Raw genomic sequence first — 18232 nt, 5'->3', positions numbered from 1 at the left:
ACTGAGGCTAGGGCTACATTTTAGCCCTGTAAATATTATTCTTTATTATAATATTTATGAACCAACTCCAATAAGGTAGAGTTAAATTTTAACATTTTTTTTTAATATCCAAAAAAAAAAAATCTTTTTAGATATTTTATGGTTTTACATTATGCTTTCTAAATTTATGATTTTATTTTATTATAATAATATTTTTATGTAGACTAAAATTAATTTTTGAGATATATATATTATATGTATATATTAGCATTGTACAATTAAAAATATATATATTGTATGTATGTGCTTATAAATTAAGCACAATCAAACACATTAAATCACAACTGTCCAAATGAATGTATCTATGTGCCTATTAATTAAGCTCTGCAGTTCGATCCCAACAATGATATATTTGTGGCATTTGATTTGCTTCAGGGCGAATGCAATCAGCCCAATTCTATTTACCTTCAGCCATTTTGTGGTGGGTCCCATTAGAGCTAAAGAGTCACCCGAACCGAAGAGCTGTATGTAGCTCTCTCCTCCCTTAATGATTCGGTCCCACCAAATTGCTGGAGTCCAAAAATAGGTCAAGGAGGCTACAAGGCACAATTTGGCCCTCATATATACTGGCCGGAGATGGCCTTAGGTCAGGGCACCAGCTCTCTCTTTACATAAATAGACGTTAGATGTTCTAACGGAGATCGAAAACTTAAAATGGAAGCAGTTACAGAATTGGATGAAGCAACTCTAAGAGGCCAAGCAGATGTATGGAAGTACATGCTCGGCTTTGCAGATTCCATGGCTTTGAAATCTGTTGTGGAGCTCCGCATACCAGATATCATACACTCTCATGGTCATGCATTGACTTTGTCTGAAATAGCCTCATCCATCGATTTTGCATCACCCTCTCCAGATATCACATGCCTCTCTCGGATCATGCGGTTGCTGGTCCGCAGAAACATCTTCACCTCACATCATGGCGGTGGAGATTCTGGAGAAACCCTCTACGGGTTGACTCCTTCGTCTAGATGGCTCTTGTATGACTCGGAGCTCACTCTCGCTCCGATGGTTCTCTCGGAGACAAATCCTATTCTAATGGCTCCAATGCACTATTTCAGCCAATGCGTCAAGCAAGGTGGCCCATGTGCCTTTGAGAAAGCGCATGGGCGCGAAATTGTGCAATTCTTCTCCGAAAACCTTGAGATCAACCGATTGTTCAACGATGCCATGGCGTGTACCTCTAAGATTATAATGAAAGTGATACTTGCCAAATATAAGGGTGGGTTTGATGACGTGGCAAAACTGGTGGATGTTGGTGGTGGTACAGGAACCGCTGTGGCGGAGATTGTGAAGGCGTATCCCATCATTAACGGGATCAACTTTGATCTACCATATGTGGTTGCAACAGCACCGGCTTACCATGGGGTGTCACATGTCGGAGGTGACATGTTTGATGAGGGCAGTATTCCAAACGCTGATGCAATTTTTATGAAGGTAATTTAGAAGTCAAATTAAGTATGAAAATGGTTGGAACTAGTATTAATTTGTTCATTACACTAACATTATATTACTCTAGGTTAAAATTACAGTGGATTTTGCACGACTGGAGCGACAGCGATTGCATCAAGATATTGAACAACTGTCGGAAGGCAATACCGGAGAGAAGTGGCAAGGTGATTATTGTGGACGTTGTTCTGGAGCCAAATGGTGATGGCATGTTCGACGACACAGGCGTAGTTTTTGATCTGCTAATGATTGCTCATACCACGGGTGGAAAGGAGAGGAGCGAGAGTGAATGGAAGAAAATGTTGGAACAAGCAGGCTTCCCTCGCTACAAAATCATCAAAATTCCAGCTTTACCGTCCATTATCGAGGCCTACCCTGTGTGAAAAATTAAATCTTATTATAGAAGCTAGCTGAATTAATAAGATGTGTGGTTATATTACAGTGTTTGCCCAAGATCAATTAGGCAATTAAGTAATTGATCATAAAATGACTGCAAGTACTCGCGCAATCATAACCTAAAAGCCAAGTTGAAAATAAAATTTCTTTGCAACAATATTATATAATAATAGAATTGCAAAGAAAACTGAAACATTATTGCAGAAACTATATTCTACAGGCATCAATCATAAGTTTTTGAATAATCTAGTACTGCATAATATCAAATAACTAAAAGATTCCTATCCACAAAGCTATTGACTTATTGCACCTGGATAATGTTTATGAGGAAAAGAAATTAATTAAGTTTGGCCAAAGTTTTATTTCACCCTGAGGTGTGAAATTTTCTCTCTATCTTCCTCACATTAAACCCGAATTAAGATAGGCATCAATATTTATTGAAGAGACTGAGTGATTAAAATTGGAGACTCATATATTGTTTAGGAATTTTATTATTATTATTATTATTTTTTAAAGGGGTTTGGAACCAGCCAAGTTGGAAGCCTCAGCCCCACACATGACTTATTATAATAGAATGATTAAAATGCGTCGAGGGAGACATAAAATCTTGACCTCGAGCATCAGTACAAAAATATTCATAGAGTACATCCAGAATAATAACATGAGACTCATCTAACGAAACATCAGACAATAAATTAAATCTAGCAAGGTGAGTCAATCTATTAGCCGCACCATTTGCTTCACAGAAGATGTGTCTAACCTGAAAATGATGAAAAAATGTCAAATATGATTTACAATCATCCATAATGCACCCAATCTCATAACTATCCTCCACGTTTTGCTGCAAAGCCGCAACAACTCCACGTTTTGCTGCAAAGCCGCAACAACTAGGGAGCAATCACTCTCCAACTCAAGAGCAGTCATGTTCTGATGGATAGCCAACAACAAACCTGACCAATATGCCTCCGCTCCATATGTAAAGTGGAAGAAGCATGCGGGAAATAGTGTGCCAAATTTGCCAAACAGACACCATGTTCATCACGTAGTAGTACCCTCACACCACCGTCACCGGTCAGCCCTATAACTGCCATCAATATTCACCTTCAGTCTCCCACTAGGGGTAGGGGGGTTCTCCCATTTCGTCTTTTCCCTCCTTGCTTTAGTACCTCCAGTGATATGTACTGATTGGTATTCCTCAAGGAGCTTAACTATCCATTGAGCTGCATTAGATGCACAAATTAAAGAAACTGCCCTTCCATAGTACATTATTATGCTCAGACCAGATAACCCAAAGAGCCATGAAGAAGACACATCTTTGGCTACAATTGAGTATGTCAATCACATTCAGTGCCCAATCAACCACATTAGCACCACTGCACCAGTCACCTTCTTAGCGTTTAATCCCAAAGTAGTGAGTCGCCAAAAATAGGACGTGACATCACAATCTCTAAACAAATGGAGGCCATCTTCAATTGATTGATTGCAAAAAACACAATGATCATCAGGGAGACTAACCTTGTGGGAAAGAGCAACTCTTGTTGGTAATATGCCTTTTAGTCCAAATTACTACAATCATTATACAATTAAGTTCATCAAACATTTTTTTTGAAATATTATAAGTAACTGATAATGTAAACATTTCATGAAAATTCATTAATGATTTTCATGTTACTTTCTAAATTTCCATCATTTTTTTCAAAAATTTACTTAGATTGATATTTCCTCGATATTCAATGTTTTAGTCCTTACTTTTAATAGTCTGCAAATGAACATCCGGGCTTCGGGTGGAATATTAGCTCCCCAAATTACTTTCCAGTAGCTTTGCATTGATGCCATACGTATGTGCCCAGAGAAGTGGAAGCACGGTCAGCTCTCTCATCCTCAATTCGAGCGACATGATAAACACTTCTAACTCCATAATTGCCTCTTTTGTCGAAGTGCCATTGCAAGGTGTCATCTGCTCCTGTAATGCTTAAAGGGATACCAGCAATAATTGCAGCCTCATATGGTGTAAAATGATCCTCCAGTAATGGAATATTCCACTCATGCTCTCCTTCCAGAATCAAATCACACACTTTCAACTCTTCCAGACCCACAGCCGGTTTGGAAAATGGTTTGAAACTGTTAAGTAAAGGCATCTAAGGGACATGCCATGCAGATATGCTGTCCCCAGTACCAACTAAATCTCATCCCTTTTTGTGACAATCTTTTGCCATGAAATATTTTGAGTGACGTGAAATATTAATTAGTATGACATTTCATGCTAGTTACCTACTTACCTATAAAGATTATAAGCTTTTGACAAATTATAAGTCTTAATTAATTAGTCTACTGACCTATAAAGATTATAAGCTTTTGACAAATTATAAGTCTTAATTAATTAGTCTCTCTCTCTCTCTCTCTCTCTCTCTCTCTCTCTCTCTCTCTCTCTCTCTCTCTCTCTCTCTCTCTCTCTCTCTCTCTCTCTCTCTCTCTATATATATATATATATATACATATCCTATCCAGAGTGAGGCCTCGCTTTGAAATTTCAGAGCGAGATTAGGGTTTAGAGTCACTTTTCGGTTGCATATCCACATTTCAACTGTTCAGTTTTCAGGTACTAATGGATAAATCATCTCTACAAAATTTCAACGAAATTGATGGTTTTTAAGGTATCTAACTCACTTAAACCAATAGACGAACTGAATCTGTCCAACCTGAACGGTACTAGCTTTAAGGCAGTTATCAATGCCTTAACGACCATCAATTTGGCTGAAATTTTACAAAGATGATCTATACATTAGTACCTAGAAACTGAACGGTTGAGATGTGGATATGCAACCGAAAAGTGACCCTAAACCCTAACTTCCCTCTGAAATTTCAAAGCGAGGCCTCGCTCTAGATAGGATCTGATATATATATATATATATATATATATATATAATGTCAAAAAATGAGTTGATTCAAAAACTCATATTTCCCCCCTCTAATCATTTGTCAATTAAAATAGAAAATTTAAGAGCTAATTTCATTTTACCTCCCTAACATTTACATGTTAAATTAGTTGTGGCCCTACATTTTTAATTTTATCACATGTACTCTTGTATTCTCCAATTTAATCAATAATGTCCAATAATTCATTTTTTTTGTCAAGTATTTTGTAAATTGAAAATGTGGCTCTAATGGGCTCATTTGTATGATGACAATTCACTATTGTGGCATACAAAATTATATCATATGTGACTACAATTTTAAAATACATTACACAACAGTTGACAAAAAAGCCAAGGGTTAGACAAGATTAATTGAAATTGGTAAGTACAGGAGCACGTGTGATGAAATTAAAAGTGTAGAGATACAAATGATTTAGAGTGCAAAGATCAAGGAACTAAAATGAAATTTGCCCTTCTTTTAATTTCATCAATAACACTTTTATTCGTATTTATTTGATCAAATAGGTCCAACTTTAGCACTCCATTAATTTGACAGTTAAATTTACTCTTTCATTACATGATAATGAAGTAGAATGCTCAATCATTTCAAAAAAAAAGAAAAAAAAAGAAATAGAATGCTCAATCATTTCAAATAGTAAGACAATAATGACATATACTTTATTTATTGGATTAAATACTTGTTACTCCTCAAACTTTTGCCGGAAAAACAGTTTAGTCCCTCGCCTTTCAAATTAAACTGGATAATCCTTATTCTCTCCAATTCTCACACAACAGGTCCAAAATAGGTCTAAAATGACTATTCTACCCCCAAGATCCTTTTTTTATTTTTTTCTCTCTATTTTTTTTTCTCTTTTTATTTTTTATTTTTTTCTGGCTGGTTCTCTCTCTCTCTCTCTCTAAGCTCGTATCCGACCGCGAGTTTATCCACTCGATCCACCGCACTCACTACCACTCTGCAGCGCTTGGTGGGCTCCCTCCACCCCTCATGGAAGCTCCGCCGCCACAATTCCATCTACACCTCCGTCGTCGTCCCCACTAAGCTTAGCCACCTCTCCTCCTCCTCATCCTCCACCACTCCCACCAATAAGCCACCTCACTATCATCATCCAACATATTACGAATGATCAGAAACACCCAGATCAAATCGAGCAATAATAACACACAACCCAGATCATAAACACCCATAAACAACCCAGATTCTAAACACCCATAAACACCCAAGTCGTTGACGTACTGGTCTGAGCAAGTCTCTGGGTTTGAGATTCGAATACGAAACAAATATGTTGAAGACCCGACTCGACCCGCCGAATTCTATCCAGCAATTCACGAGGTTCACCGCCACGAAGCTCGACCCAGAACCCGAACCCGGGTCCTCCACGCTTTGGAGCCCCAAGAACCCGCCGGCGTCTCTGACAACCTCATCGTCTGGCCAGATGATAAAAGCCAGCCCGCCGCAGATCGAGGAGGGGTTCAAATTGCTGACGGAGAACGTGAAGAATGTGGAGAAGCTAGCCGAAAACGGAGTGGAGGGTTGCTTGAAGCGGACGGGCTTCGAGTACAGAACTCTGCCGGCGCCGAAGTTGCATTCTGATAGAGGAAGACGAAGACCCATTTAGTGGTGGGTTCTGGAGAGTTGAAGAAGAAGATGAAGATGAGAGAGAACCACACCAGCAAAAACGAAAGAGATGGGAAATTATAGAGAGTAGTGAGGAGGACAAGATCGATCTGTGGAGACGGAGAGAGAGAAAAGCAGAAAAAATAAATAAAAAAATAGAGAGAAAAAAATAAAAAAAGGATCTTGGGGTAGAATAGTCATTTTAGACCTGTTGTGTGAGAATTAGAGAGAATAAGGACTATCCAGTTTAATTTGAAAGGCGAGGGACTAAACTGTTTTCCAGGCAAAAGTTTGAGGAGTAACAAGTATTTAATCATTTTTATTTAATTAGTAAGAAGCAAGGTTAATTGCATTACAATAGAAGCCAAATGCTAGCCAATACATACACCAAAGCTATCCAGTACCATTTGGTCTAGTGACAGTGTTTTAAAAATCTCTCTGGGCCCCTACATAGGCACTAGAAGGTGGTCAACCGCCTCTACTAGTTTAGGCCTCTAGGGGCAGCGCCTGAGCATGCCAGGTTTTAAAAAAATGTTCAAAAAATATATATATATATATATATATATATATATTAATCAACTACTGAAAGACTAACTTTTGATTTATAAGTACTCATGATATACTTAATTTTCCCCCATGTTTTCAATCTATTATTGCTAACAATAGTTTTTTGTTTTATCTATATCTTATATAATAAAATTAAAATTAAAAATATTTATCCGCCTAGGCGCCCGCCTGATTCATGCCTAAGCAATTAGGCGCTAGACCCCTCCCCTTACTTTCCGCCGACTTTTAGAACATTGTCTAATGGCACAAGTTTCTCTTTCGTAAGTAAGAGGTTGTGAGTTTGACTCATGGAAGACTAATTGTTGTAATCATACGTTGTTGATAGGAGCCATCATGGGCCGGGCCTCGTCAAAGTCAATAAAATTTAGGGCTGGGTAGGGTAGGGCCGGGGCTTAAATATGCTAACACTTACCCGTCCGAAAGTCCCGAGCCGCTAGGGCTGAAAGGGTTGGGTCGGGCAGGCCCTCTGAATAGGGCCAAATAGGGCAAAAAATGGCCTTATTTTGTTTAACAAAAAGAAATACATTGTCCTTTCAAAAAAAAAAATACATTATTTTTGCTCAATAATTATATGGGGCAGTGACCACTTACCCAATTTTAGTTTATAAATTGCCTACTTGCTCCACTAAGAGTTTTTTAACCTCATTTACCCAATCTAACATTTATTGACAATATTGCCCTCATACTCTCTCTCTCTCTCTCTCTCTCTCTCTCTCTCATCCCAAACACTCTCTCTCAATGGACCAAGTGAATCACACCCAAGCCCTCGTCGGAATCCGAATCAGAGTCACCGGTCACCGCCGTCGGCGATCTGGTCCGCGCCGAGTTCTCGTTCCTCCAAGTCTGCGACCTTCGCTCGCTCCTCAAGTTCCTTCGATCCGTCGCAGAGTCCGACTCCATCATCAACCTCTCTGTTCCAAACCTAATCGATTCTGGAGCTTCAAGGTCCTACGATTTCGCACCTGCAATTTCATAGTTCCGGTCGATCCAAGAGCAATCGTCGGTGTCTTCGTCCCTAGTCGAGCAGATCGCAATCGTCGGCGTCGTCTGTCCCGCTAATAAAGAAAAAAGATTATTTCCCCCTAATAATATGTCTATTGGGGGGCAACAATCATTGCGCTGTTTATTAAAGCACACTAATCTGTCAATGATAGAAACTGGTGATTTTTGGGGTGGTCTATTGGGGGGCAATAGACAGATTATTGCCCCCCCCCCCAATAATTTCTTAACTGTGATTAATTATTCACTGAAATTAGAGTTTTGATAAGTCTTATGTTGTTTTGAGTTTATTAAAGTACAATAATCTGTCAATGATAGAAACTGGTGATTTTTGGGGTGGTCTATTGGGATGCAATAGACAGATTATTGCCCCCCTAATAATGTCTTAACTGTGGTTCATTTATTACAGTACAAAATTGCTGCTAGATTCATTAACCAAAATAATTAGGTTTATTGGGGGGTCATAAAAATTTTATTGTCCCCCCCCCCCCCCCAATAATTTTTTTATAGATGGTAAGAAGTAACTCAGTTTGGTTTTAAATTAGTTTACAAAAGTATAGGTATTCAAATTCAATACTTGGTGAATTTAAGTCCCCAAATAATTAGGTTATGAGCGCCCATTTTGCCACAATGACCACAAAGAATTTGCTTTTTTTTTTCACACTCTCCATTTGACTTGAACCGCTTTACCCTAGGCCTCCCGAGTGGCCTCTTTGCAAGAATAAATGCACCTAACAACCAAAGGATCACCCATATTCCTGGAAAAAAATAACAAAATTGCCCCGCAATAAACAGATTATTGCCCCCCAATAATATGGTTAGAACAACCAAAACACATTAGAAGCAGTCTTTAAACACAAAGGAAAATATCACTAAACACAATTATAGAGACTTAATAACAATTAAGACAGATTATTGCCCCCCAATAATATGGCAAGAACTACAAAAAAAAAAAAAAAACACTTCAGAAACAGTAACAAATTGCTCTGAACACAACTAATATTTCGTTAGAACTAGAAAATATGAAATCTAACTGTTTAAAAACAAACAGAATCAACAAATACGAAACGAAACGAAAATCAAAGTCAAAAAACCAGTTCAAACTTAACACGAATCTCAAATTCACCAAAATCAGTTCGAAGTTAACAAAGCAATTCAAAACTAACACAATGTATACAAAAAGACCTAGAAATTCAAATCAAGCAAATTAAACCGAGCTAAAATCAAAAATTTAGAGATCGATGAAGAAAAGAATCAAACCGCGATGAAGGAGGAACACAAACAAGAGCTCAATCTCAGTCTATGGTGATAATCACAGCACAGCTCCTCTCTCTATCTAGAAATCGCAGAGCTTCTCTCTCTAGAAATCGCAGAGCTCCTCTCTTCGAAAATCACACAGTTTCTCTCTCTTCTCGAAATTGCAGAGCTCCTCTCTCCCTCTCTCTCTCTCTTTCTCTCGAATTTGCAGAGCTCCTCTCACTCCAGAAATTGCACAGCTCCTCTCTCTTTCTCTAAAATGGCAGAGCTTTTCTCTCTCTAAGTCTCTTTCTGTTTCAATTTTCAGCTTTGACAATTAAAAAGGGCAAAACAGTCCAAAAATATGAAGAAAACAGGTCCAACTCTTAGAGTTTTGGGTAAGTGGGGTTTAAAAATAAAAATTGTTGTATAAGTGGGCAATCTCTTAGAGTGTTTGGGTAAATGGAGTCAATTAACCCCAAAATTGAGTAAATGATCATTTTCCCTTAAAAAAATTGACAACAGTACGTAAAAGTGTTTTAAAGCTTGCTTCAGCAAACACATTAATGGCCACCGGCCAATTAGTTGTTGGGAATCAATGCAGTTAGATATGCATATGCCGGTAGAGAACATATATTCAACCATCAATTATCTATGACTATATAGTACTGAGAAGACCCAATAAGGACAGACAGCCCTATTAATTTTAATTGTCTAGCAATTAATGTCATTAGAGTTGCTTGAATATTGGATGTTAAGTAAGAATATCTCAAAGTTGGAAGCCAAATCAGCTCTCAAATCAACCCAGAAATCAAACTAGTAAGGGCTTGCTGCACGTAATACTTTTTCACTTCCTATGTAAAAACTTTACATCCCCAGCAAATTAAACTCTGTGTTAGCTTTTGTTCTATCTTTCTTGCTTTCTTTTGTAAAAGCCATCCTTTTCAAGTCTTGTCACATTATTCACTCTTCTATCACTCGAGCAGCATGGTGATAGCTATTAGCTAGACGGGTAAAGCTATAGTATGTTAACATTTCTCATACATCAACTATTTTTACCCCTCTAAAGGACCCATGTTATCATTTTGAGGACTAATATTACTATTTTTAGGACTCATATGGTAAACTAAAAAAATTTACCACTTTAAGGACTTATGTTACCACTTTGAAGACTAATATTACTATTTTGAGGACTCATGTGGTAACTAAGAAAATTTACCACTTTGAGGACTAATATTACTATTTTGAGGACTCATTTTACAACTTTTAAGGCAATTGTATGCATGTCATACGTTAACACATTGTAGAATTTTCCTAGCTAGACAGGTTGTACATTACCAGAAAAGGTCAAAACCAAAAAAAAAAAAAAAAACCAAAAACTCACATTTCAATTTTAAAATGCAATGGACATAGTAATTACTTGGTGCCTGGAAATATGTAGTTCAGAAATTAACTTTGTTAGGGATGTCATGCTGCAGAAAATAAGATTTGATTGGAAAATTGTGGTGGGCACGATAATCGCTTTCCTCGGGGCAGCATTTGGGAGTGTTGGAGGTGTTGGTGGGGGTGGCTTTTTCATTCCAATGCTCACCCTCATCATTGGTTTTGATCAGAAATCATCAATCGCAGTATCCAAATGTAAGGACGTACATTATATACAAGACCATATTTTGATCAATTGTTGTTTACCGGTTCATGTGTAGTTTAAGACTGATTTTGTTCTACATCTGGCATGTGAGACAAAATTTTGTTTAAGTTGCTTGTGTCTGGATACTCAGGTATGATCACAGGTACATCAACGGCTACTGTGTTATACAACTTACGGCGAAGGCATCCCACACTTGAGCTTCCCATTATTGACTATGATTTGGCGCTTCTCTTCCAACCATTACTGGTGCTGGGGATCAACATTTTCTTTGAATGTGGTTCTTTCTGATTGGATGATCACCATCCTACTATTTGTGGTCCTCTTAGGTAATAGTAATTTTTTATCTAATATTTCAATCCTCTCTCTTCCCAAATATCGGCCATGATTTGCAGGTGTTTCGGCCAAGTCATTTGTCAAGGGTGTTGATACATGGAAGAAAGAAACTATGACTGAAAAGGTGCTCTTTCAACTTTGCGTGCTTGATTTCCAGAATGATTGTATATTATGCTACAGTTACGCAATGCATCAAATACTACACCTTGCTTTATTACCCTGTAGTATCTACTGGATACTTCAAGACACTTGCCATCAAATGGGGAAGGTACAGAAGATGTTGAAGCCAAATGTACTCCTGGAGCCTGGAGGTCCAAGTAATGACGCTTTAACAGAGGCAAAGAAAGCTAAACGAGTGGAGGTTAAATCTTTGAAGCTCAAACTATTTTATGCATGGCTTTTGGGACTGACTTCTAGACGTTCCTAGGTTTCTATTCTCGATAATGTTTGCTGGAAGGAACTTGGAGTTATAGTGGTTGTCTGGCTCATGATACTTGCATTACAAATTGCTAAGGTTATATGATCAAATCTAGTAATACATGTAGCTATTTCTTGTTTATTAGAAGATTTAATTTGGATTCCCTTCACTTGTATGTTGTATGCATCAAGAATTCAATTATTGACTGGAAATTACTTGTTTTGTTTGGCACAGAATTATCTGAGAAAATGTTCAATGACATATTGGTCGACAGAACTCTTACAGGTACCATCCATCCCTCATGTCAAAATAATACTGGAACTCACTAGAGGCTGCAAATGTATAAACTGAACAAGACTCTTAAAATGTTTATTTTTTCTTTAATTTCTATTTGTGAACGTCAGATTCCGGTGGCTGTGGGAGTAACTTCATATCAGGCAATGAATCTCTACAGAGGGCGTAGTGTGATTGCATCGAAGGGGGAAGCAAACATGAAATGGTCACTGTACAAGCTAGTTGCCTATTGTGCATGTGGAATAGCAGCTGGTATGCTTGGTGGATTACTTGGTCTTGGTGGGGAGCATTTCTTGGGTCCGATATTTTTGGAGATGGGAATCCCTCCTCAGGTAGATCAATTCACATATCAGGATCATTAATTTATTATGCTTAATTTTGTGTTATGCTAGAATGCACATTGGTATTTTTTTCTCAAGTTCCATCAGATGCCTTGATCAACTTCAAATTACTGGGTGTTGAAAACTTCCATATAGGTGAGTGCTACGGCCACCTTTGCTATGACATTTTCTTCATCCATGTCTATAGTAGAATACTATCTCCTTAAACGCTTCCCAATTCCTTATGGTAAGTTTGTTAGCCATTCAAATAACTTTGAAGTGTTCATGAATGAGGGCAATATTATCTGATAAATGTCGTATTTTTCATTACAAATCTATTGTAGCTCTCTACTTCGCTGCTGTGACTACTGTTTCTGCATTTGCGGGACAACATGTGGCCGGAAAGGTGGTTAAGAAATTAGGAAGAGCTTCTTTGATTATCTTTATCCTGGCGTTCACAGTTTTTTTGAGTTCACTAACACTAGGTATGCTGTGTCCCCCCCCCCCCCCCCCCCCCCCCCCCGAAATGATCAGAATGAGGATTTTTGTTTTCATAAAGAATGGCTTTTGTTTGATTCTAAGCAGGTGGGATCGGCATAGAAAACATGATTAGGAAGATTCAACACAAGGAGTCCTTGGGATTCCAGAACATCTGCACTTATAAAACCTAGTCTCACGGACCTTTTAGTGGAAGAGATTTCTAAATCTATCATTGTGAGCCAAAGAACTCACAAAGTATCCCTTCATGTTTGGAAAAGAGTGACAAATTGAGGGGATTGTATGTAAGTTTCTCAAGGTCTAACCAAATTATTAAAGCTTTGCATAGTTCCGAAACATAGCAATTGAATGTCTTCAGTTTATAGTTAGTGCGGCTTCTCATAATGCATGAATCGTCGACCAAAGGGATACTTTGATTGGTGTAACTGTGTAAGGAACTTGGGTATGCCATACAAAGACTTGCAATATGAATATTAGGATAGCTAAATTATATGTATAGGACTGGCAATAACGGAGCAGATTTTATAAGAAATTGAATATCCCTGAAGGAGTTCAAAATCAGCTACTGAATGTGATGAATTCAAGAGCAAATTAGTTCCCAAGTACTTGGGCACTAGCGGTGCAAAAAACCTAACACCTGAATTTTGACAATCTACCGTCACAATCAAGTCCTTCTAGATCAGTATAAAGTTGATTACAATTCTGAGACAAGTTAATAAGAGGCATCTGTTGGGGGGGAATTCAATTCAGACAAGTTGGACAACAAAATTTAAGGCTGGCAATTAGCAAGTTCCAACCAAAACATGAACACGAGTTTTATGTAATGAAGTCACCTAAACAAGCCATCAATTATTGAATGACGTCAAAATCTGCATCTCACTATAGTACAAAATTAAGTGACAATTAACATTCTTTCTCAGGAGTCTGCGAGACCAAAATTCTTTGCTATGAGAATCTACTCAACCAATATAAACCACCACAGAAGTTGATTTACATCTTGGTGGACTATTGCTCACCCATAATTCAAAGGACAATCAAGAAAGAAAATCTATGGAAGACGGGTCATCATTGTTCTCTCCACCTCCACCAAGATGAAGGTATATTTCCTCGTGAAGATGGCGGTGTGAGGAGGTCTAACATGGTTTGCTTCTCATTTGGGGTCAGTGGAACACCTCTAATAAGGTTCAAAGCCATGACGTGGACGTTAGTCCTTTGTCTGTGCTTCTTATAAGCCCAAATACCTGCAGCAGCACCGGCAACCACAAGCTGTTTCCAGAACCCAATAATAAATTAGCACAAAATAAACTTTAAAACCCAGAATAAAAGTTTTAGGCCTTTCTATTCAAGACTCTGCCAACTCACCGGTGATAGCCATAAGCCTGCAGTCTGCACATCAAATTTTGGGGCATAAAGTACCGTCTCCCCAAAATCCTCCTCAAGCTTCTTGTAGATCTCCTTGTCACTCTTCCCAGCATGAATCTCGTCCACGAATTAACTGCACAATTATCAAATGCATTACAACCACTACATAACCATTATGTTACAGTTGTAGAGTATCATTTAAACCAAGTAGTTGATGGATTTATGAGACCCTTCTCTTGAAAATCAACCAATTCAAGAAACTAATGAAGATACAGAGAAAAAGTAATGCTAGCAGAAGTTCAAAATGGTAATGAGCTACAGAAACCTATATGTATAGCAATGAAAACATGTTGTTTATGTAACAAGAAGTGTTTTTGGTGTAAATCTATGTTAGACTTTATGGACTTAAAGATCCTCCTCGCTTTTTTGAGAAGAAACTGAAGTTGGCTGTAAAATACAATAGTGGACTAGAAGTCCACTGTCAAAGAACATTAGCAACAAGGAATCTTGTATATCAAATAAAGACAGACTTCCAATAAACACCACTTAATGAAACAGAACTTATTGAGAAATCAAAAACAAAGACAAACAGTGGACAAGAAGTCCACATAACATAAGCTCGCAATGGAAAAACCAGGAAACCCTTAATGAACCCCCAAAAGAGAAATAAACTTCCTAAACTACTGCTCTCTGCAGTCCCTCAAAATAGAAGAGAAGCTATAATCTTTAAAAGCCTCAGAAACCGAAGACCCAATTAGTATCTCAAAGCTCCATCAAACCTACTTCTTCCTATATGCTATGGCATAGTTAGCAACTCAAAGATCCCTCTAGGAACCACTCAACTCATGGCCTTCCTTGAAAAGTCTCCACCATATTGGTAACAAATACGCCATCAACATTCTCAACGTGGCCATGCAAAGAATGCACCTTTGAGGACTACGAGGAATGAAGCCCTTCATTTTGAATATTATCACAAGTATTACTTTCTCACTAGACACCAAGCAAGAAAGCACTTACCTCAGGAGCAATGTTTCCCATCCAAATCTTTCTACAAGATGAAAGTAAAATAATTTAGGTTGATATGAAAGACACCAGCTACAAGACTTGCAAAAGAAGTCCCTAAATGTTTTTAAGGGTTCCCTCCCAAAGGGCAATCTAAATACTTCATCGGCCTTGAGCCTACCTCACATTCCAATGAAGGATTCAGTCAACCTTGCAACTTTTCTCTGATATGATTTTATGCCAATCAGAAAACATTTGACTTCATTAATCTTTAAGACCCAAAACAGTACGGCTATGCAGTTCCAGCAAAGTTGACCAATTATATTCAACCTTTCAAGAATAAAAGTGGTTTGTCTGCAAATTAAAGATCTGCAATCTTCACTCAATTCCCTCCAACCTTCAACCATTCAAATAAGTGATTTTCTTGACTCATTATTAGCAACCTACTCACAACATCAACTACAACAGAGAAGAATAATGGTGATTATGGGTCACTCTGCCTCAACTGTTTGATGCCCCAAATATCCCTCTAGGCCTTCTTTTAATGATAGAAAAATTTTCAGAATACAACAACCTTCTATCCATCTCCTCCATCCCAATTTAGACCTCTTTTTAATCCTTCCCAACCTTTATAAGCTTTTAACAAATCAACTTTGAATACTAGCCCTTCCTCACCTCTTCCACAGCTTTCTTCCCTTATGAAACTGCATGTGAAATCAGTGGTGCTTCCACAAAAGCACCATTTGCAGGTGAAATAGTCCTTTCCGAAACCTCCCTAATCCTGGATGCTAGCACTTTTGCCACAAACTTTTATAAGCTTGCCACCACACTGATAGCTTGAAATCAACTAGTATTGGAAACTCTGAATTCTTTGGAATCAAATAGAATGATTCTCATCAACAAAGAATCCTTCTATCACTTTCATACCTTTCCCCTTTGCTTCCTCCCATTTCTGAAAATACCTGACGACCAACCTACTATGACTAATATCAAGCACTATCTTCTAAAAACAGAAAGTTCACAGCTAAGGGAAGCAGTGAAGTTGACTCACTGAACACATTTCCAATTGGCAATGCAACACTGCCAAATTTAATGTCACCTTCTGTCCATCTTCATACGTTTATAAGAGCATTGCTCTTTGTACATCATTTATAAATATATAAACACATAAACAATAATAATAATTCACCAACAACTCAGCCATCTAATTGCTCTTATAAACATAAAAGTTCACACCTATGCAAGCAGTGAAGTTGCCCATTGAATCCTTTGCAGTTGGCTACCCAATAGTGCCAAATTTAATGTAATGCTTTGTCCAACTTTCAGCGTTTATAAGAGCATTGCTCTTCAAACTTCATTTACGAATATATAAACTAATAAACAACAATCTAATTCGTTACTAAGTTGGCTATCCAAGTGATTAGTTGTCACATTATACATAAGAACATTGCTCTACATACTTCATTTATAAATACATAAACAAGTAAACAACAATCTAAATCATTGCTAACTTGGCCATCCAAGTGATCAGTTGCTACTTTTTACTAACTAATATGATGTTCTAGTCTTTCGGCATCAGTCTAGATAACCATATGACTTGCTAAATACAACCATGAAAGATGCATGAGGGAAACAAAGAGAAACGATAAATGAAATACCTTTCTAAGAAGAATGGCGATATCAGCTTGTGAATCCTCAATGGACTGACTCCCACACTCAGTGCACCTAACATTATGACTGATATTTCTAGCCCGGGCATCCACCACTTGAGTCTTCTTCACAGGGTCCTCTTCGCTTTCCATCACCCTCAACCTCTCAAACCTATCATACAACACACACCCAAAAAAACGAAGCCATTTTCAAAGCTCTGAAACATTTCTAATCTCACTGAGGCATTTCATCAAACAGTTGCTGTGCACAACTTAGCAACTATTTGACGAGAAGCTATGCGAACACAACTAAAGCAAACTAGACTCTACCCATTGTCAGTATGCAAATGAATAACTCGTAATCGACAGAAAGTAAAGATTTTTGTGAACAGAAGAGAAATTCCAGTCGGCAAAAGTGAGCGTGAACATATATAAACTGTAATGAGTTTACAGAACCACGAACATGACTTAGCAATGAAAATTGAGAATCAAGTCAAAAGAATTGAAAATTGAAACTTACGGGAACGTGAGTACGAATTGGTGATCAAGGAATTCTCCGACCTTTGGCGTAGTGAATGAAGGAGTTAATGTAAAGAGAGAAATGAAGAAACTGTGATGGTAGAAATTTTCTGTGCGGCTACCAAGTAAATCTCGACCCTTGAAATTTTCATTCCATTAGTTTTTTTTTTTTTTTACTTTTTCCTTTTAATATCTTGAATTCTTCACTCTTGATTTTTTAAGTTCATCAATAACGCTTTTATACGTATTTATTTGATCAAATAGGTCGAATCTTTAGCACTCCATTAATTTGATACTAGCCTTTCTGCAAGCGCATAAGGCCGCGCTCGCGCATGCGTAGGATTGTTTTTATCTACTATATTACTTGCTCCAAATTAATACATGGTTATTTTAATTTATTTTCTCAACAGATACTAAAGAACCTTTATTGTTGTAGGATCAACTGCAAGTATAAAATTGAAGCTTATTTTGTCAAATTTCGTAATGTTTCGCAGCTTATTTACATGGAAACAACAACTTTTTTTTGTTTCCATTCACCTATTTTGTTAATAAACCACTTTTTTTTAAGCAATAAACCACTTATAAGATAGTACAATATGATTGTAGTGTGACTTCTCCAATGGCCTTGTCCAACTCAAAATGACAACCAAAATTCTTTGTATGTTAAATACAAACTAATGTTCAATAATAATAGAGAATATCAGCAAGGGAGATTGCCGGTTGCCCCTTGTATCTACTGTAGTTCAAACCTTGATGGTTGTTCATCATTCAGCATTATTGGGCAAAAGCATGGAATATGCAATTGCAAATGCCAAATATGGAACACGAATTGTCATTCCTATATGCCACGCAATTTTCCTCTTCAATCAGGTCCCCTCTCATGAGTACTTCAAATATGGAACTACCTCAAGAGAATCTGTAACATTATTGGAGTTGAGATCAAACATTTCTGAGT

General features: G+C 37.6%; 1 protein-coding gene and 2 pseudogenes across 2 annotated transcripts; 2 read left to right on the top strand and 1 right to left on the bottom strand.

Annotated features, from left to right (window-relative positions):
• Nucleotides 1-432: 432 nt before the first annotated feature.
• LOC112189271 ((R,S)-reticuline 7-O-methyltransferase) lies at nucleotides 433-1924 on the top strand. Of its 2 annotated transcripts, none has more exons than XM_024328563.2 (2): nucleotides 433-1473; nucleotides 1569-1924. In XM_024328563.2, exons 1-2 carry the CDS (start codon nucleotides 694-696, stop codon nucleotides 1866-1868), a joined length of 1080 nt encoding a protein of 359 aa, XP_024184331.1. In that variant the 5' UTR covers nucleotides 433-693; the 3' UTR covers nucleotides 1869-1924. The 2 variants fall into 2 exon arrangements, with proteins under 2 accessions (XP_024184331.1, XP_040370810.1); XM_040514876.1 differs by having other exon boundaries at nucleotides 463-1473; nucleotides 1556-1825.
• Nucleotides 1925-10597: 8673 nt separating this feature from the next.
• On the top strand, nucleotides 10598-13110 carry LOC112184587 (annotated as a pseudogene).
• A 392-nt stretch (nucleotides 13111-13502) lies between these two features.
• On the bottom strand, nucleotides 13503-17395 carry LOC112185589 (annotated as a pseudogene).
• Nucleotides 17396-18232: the final 837 nt, after the last annotated feature.

The sequence above is a fragment of the Rosa chinensis genome, chromosome 2 (genome assembly GCF_002994745.2).
Source record: "Rosa chinensis cultivar Old Blush chromosome 2, RchiOBHm-V2, whole genome shotgun sequence".
Lineage (NCBI taxonomy): Eukaryota > Viridiplantae > Streptophyta > Magnoliopsida > Rosales > Rosaceae > Rosa > Rosa chinensis.
The sequence above is the reverse complement of the archived record's forward strand: the minus strand, read 5'-3'. Positions and strand labels throughout refer to the sequence as shown.

Bases quoted from the DNA above. Each gene is read 5' to 3' on its own strand.
- LOC112189271 (XM_024328563.2), top strand. From the start codon at position 694: ATGGAAGCAGTTACAGAATTGGATGAAGCAACTCTAAGAGGCCAAGCA. The intron at 1,474-1,568 runs GTAATTTAGAAG...TTAAAATTACAG, and splicing joins CTGATGCAATTTTTATGAAG to TGGATTTTGCACGACTGGAG.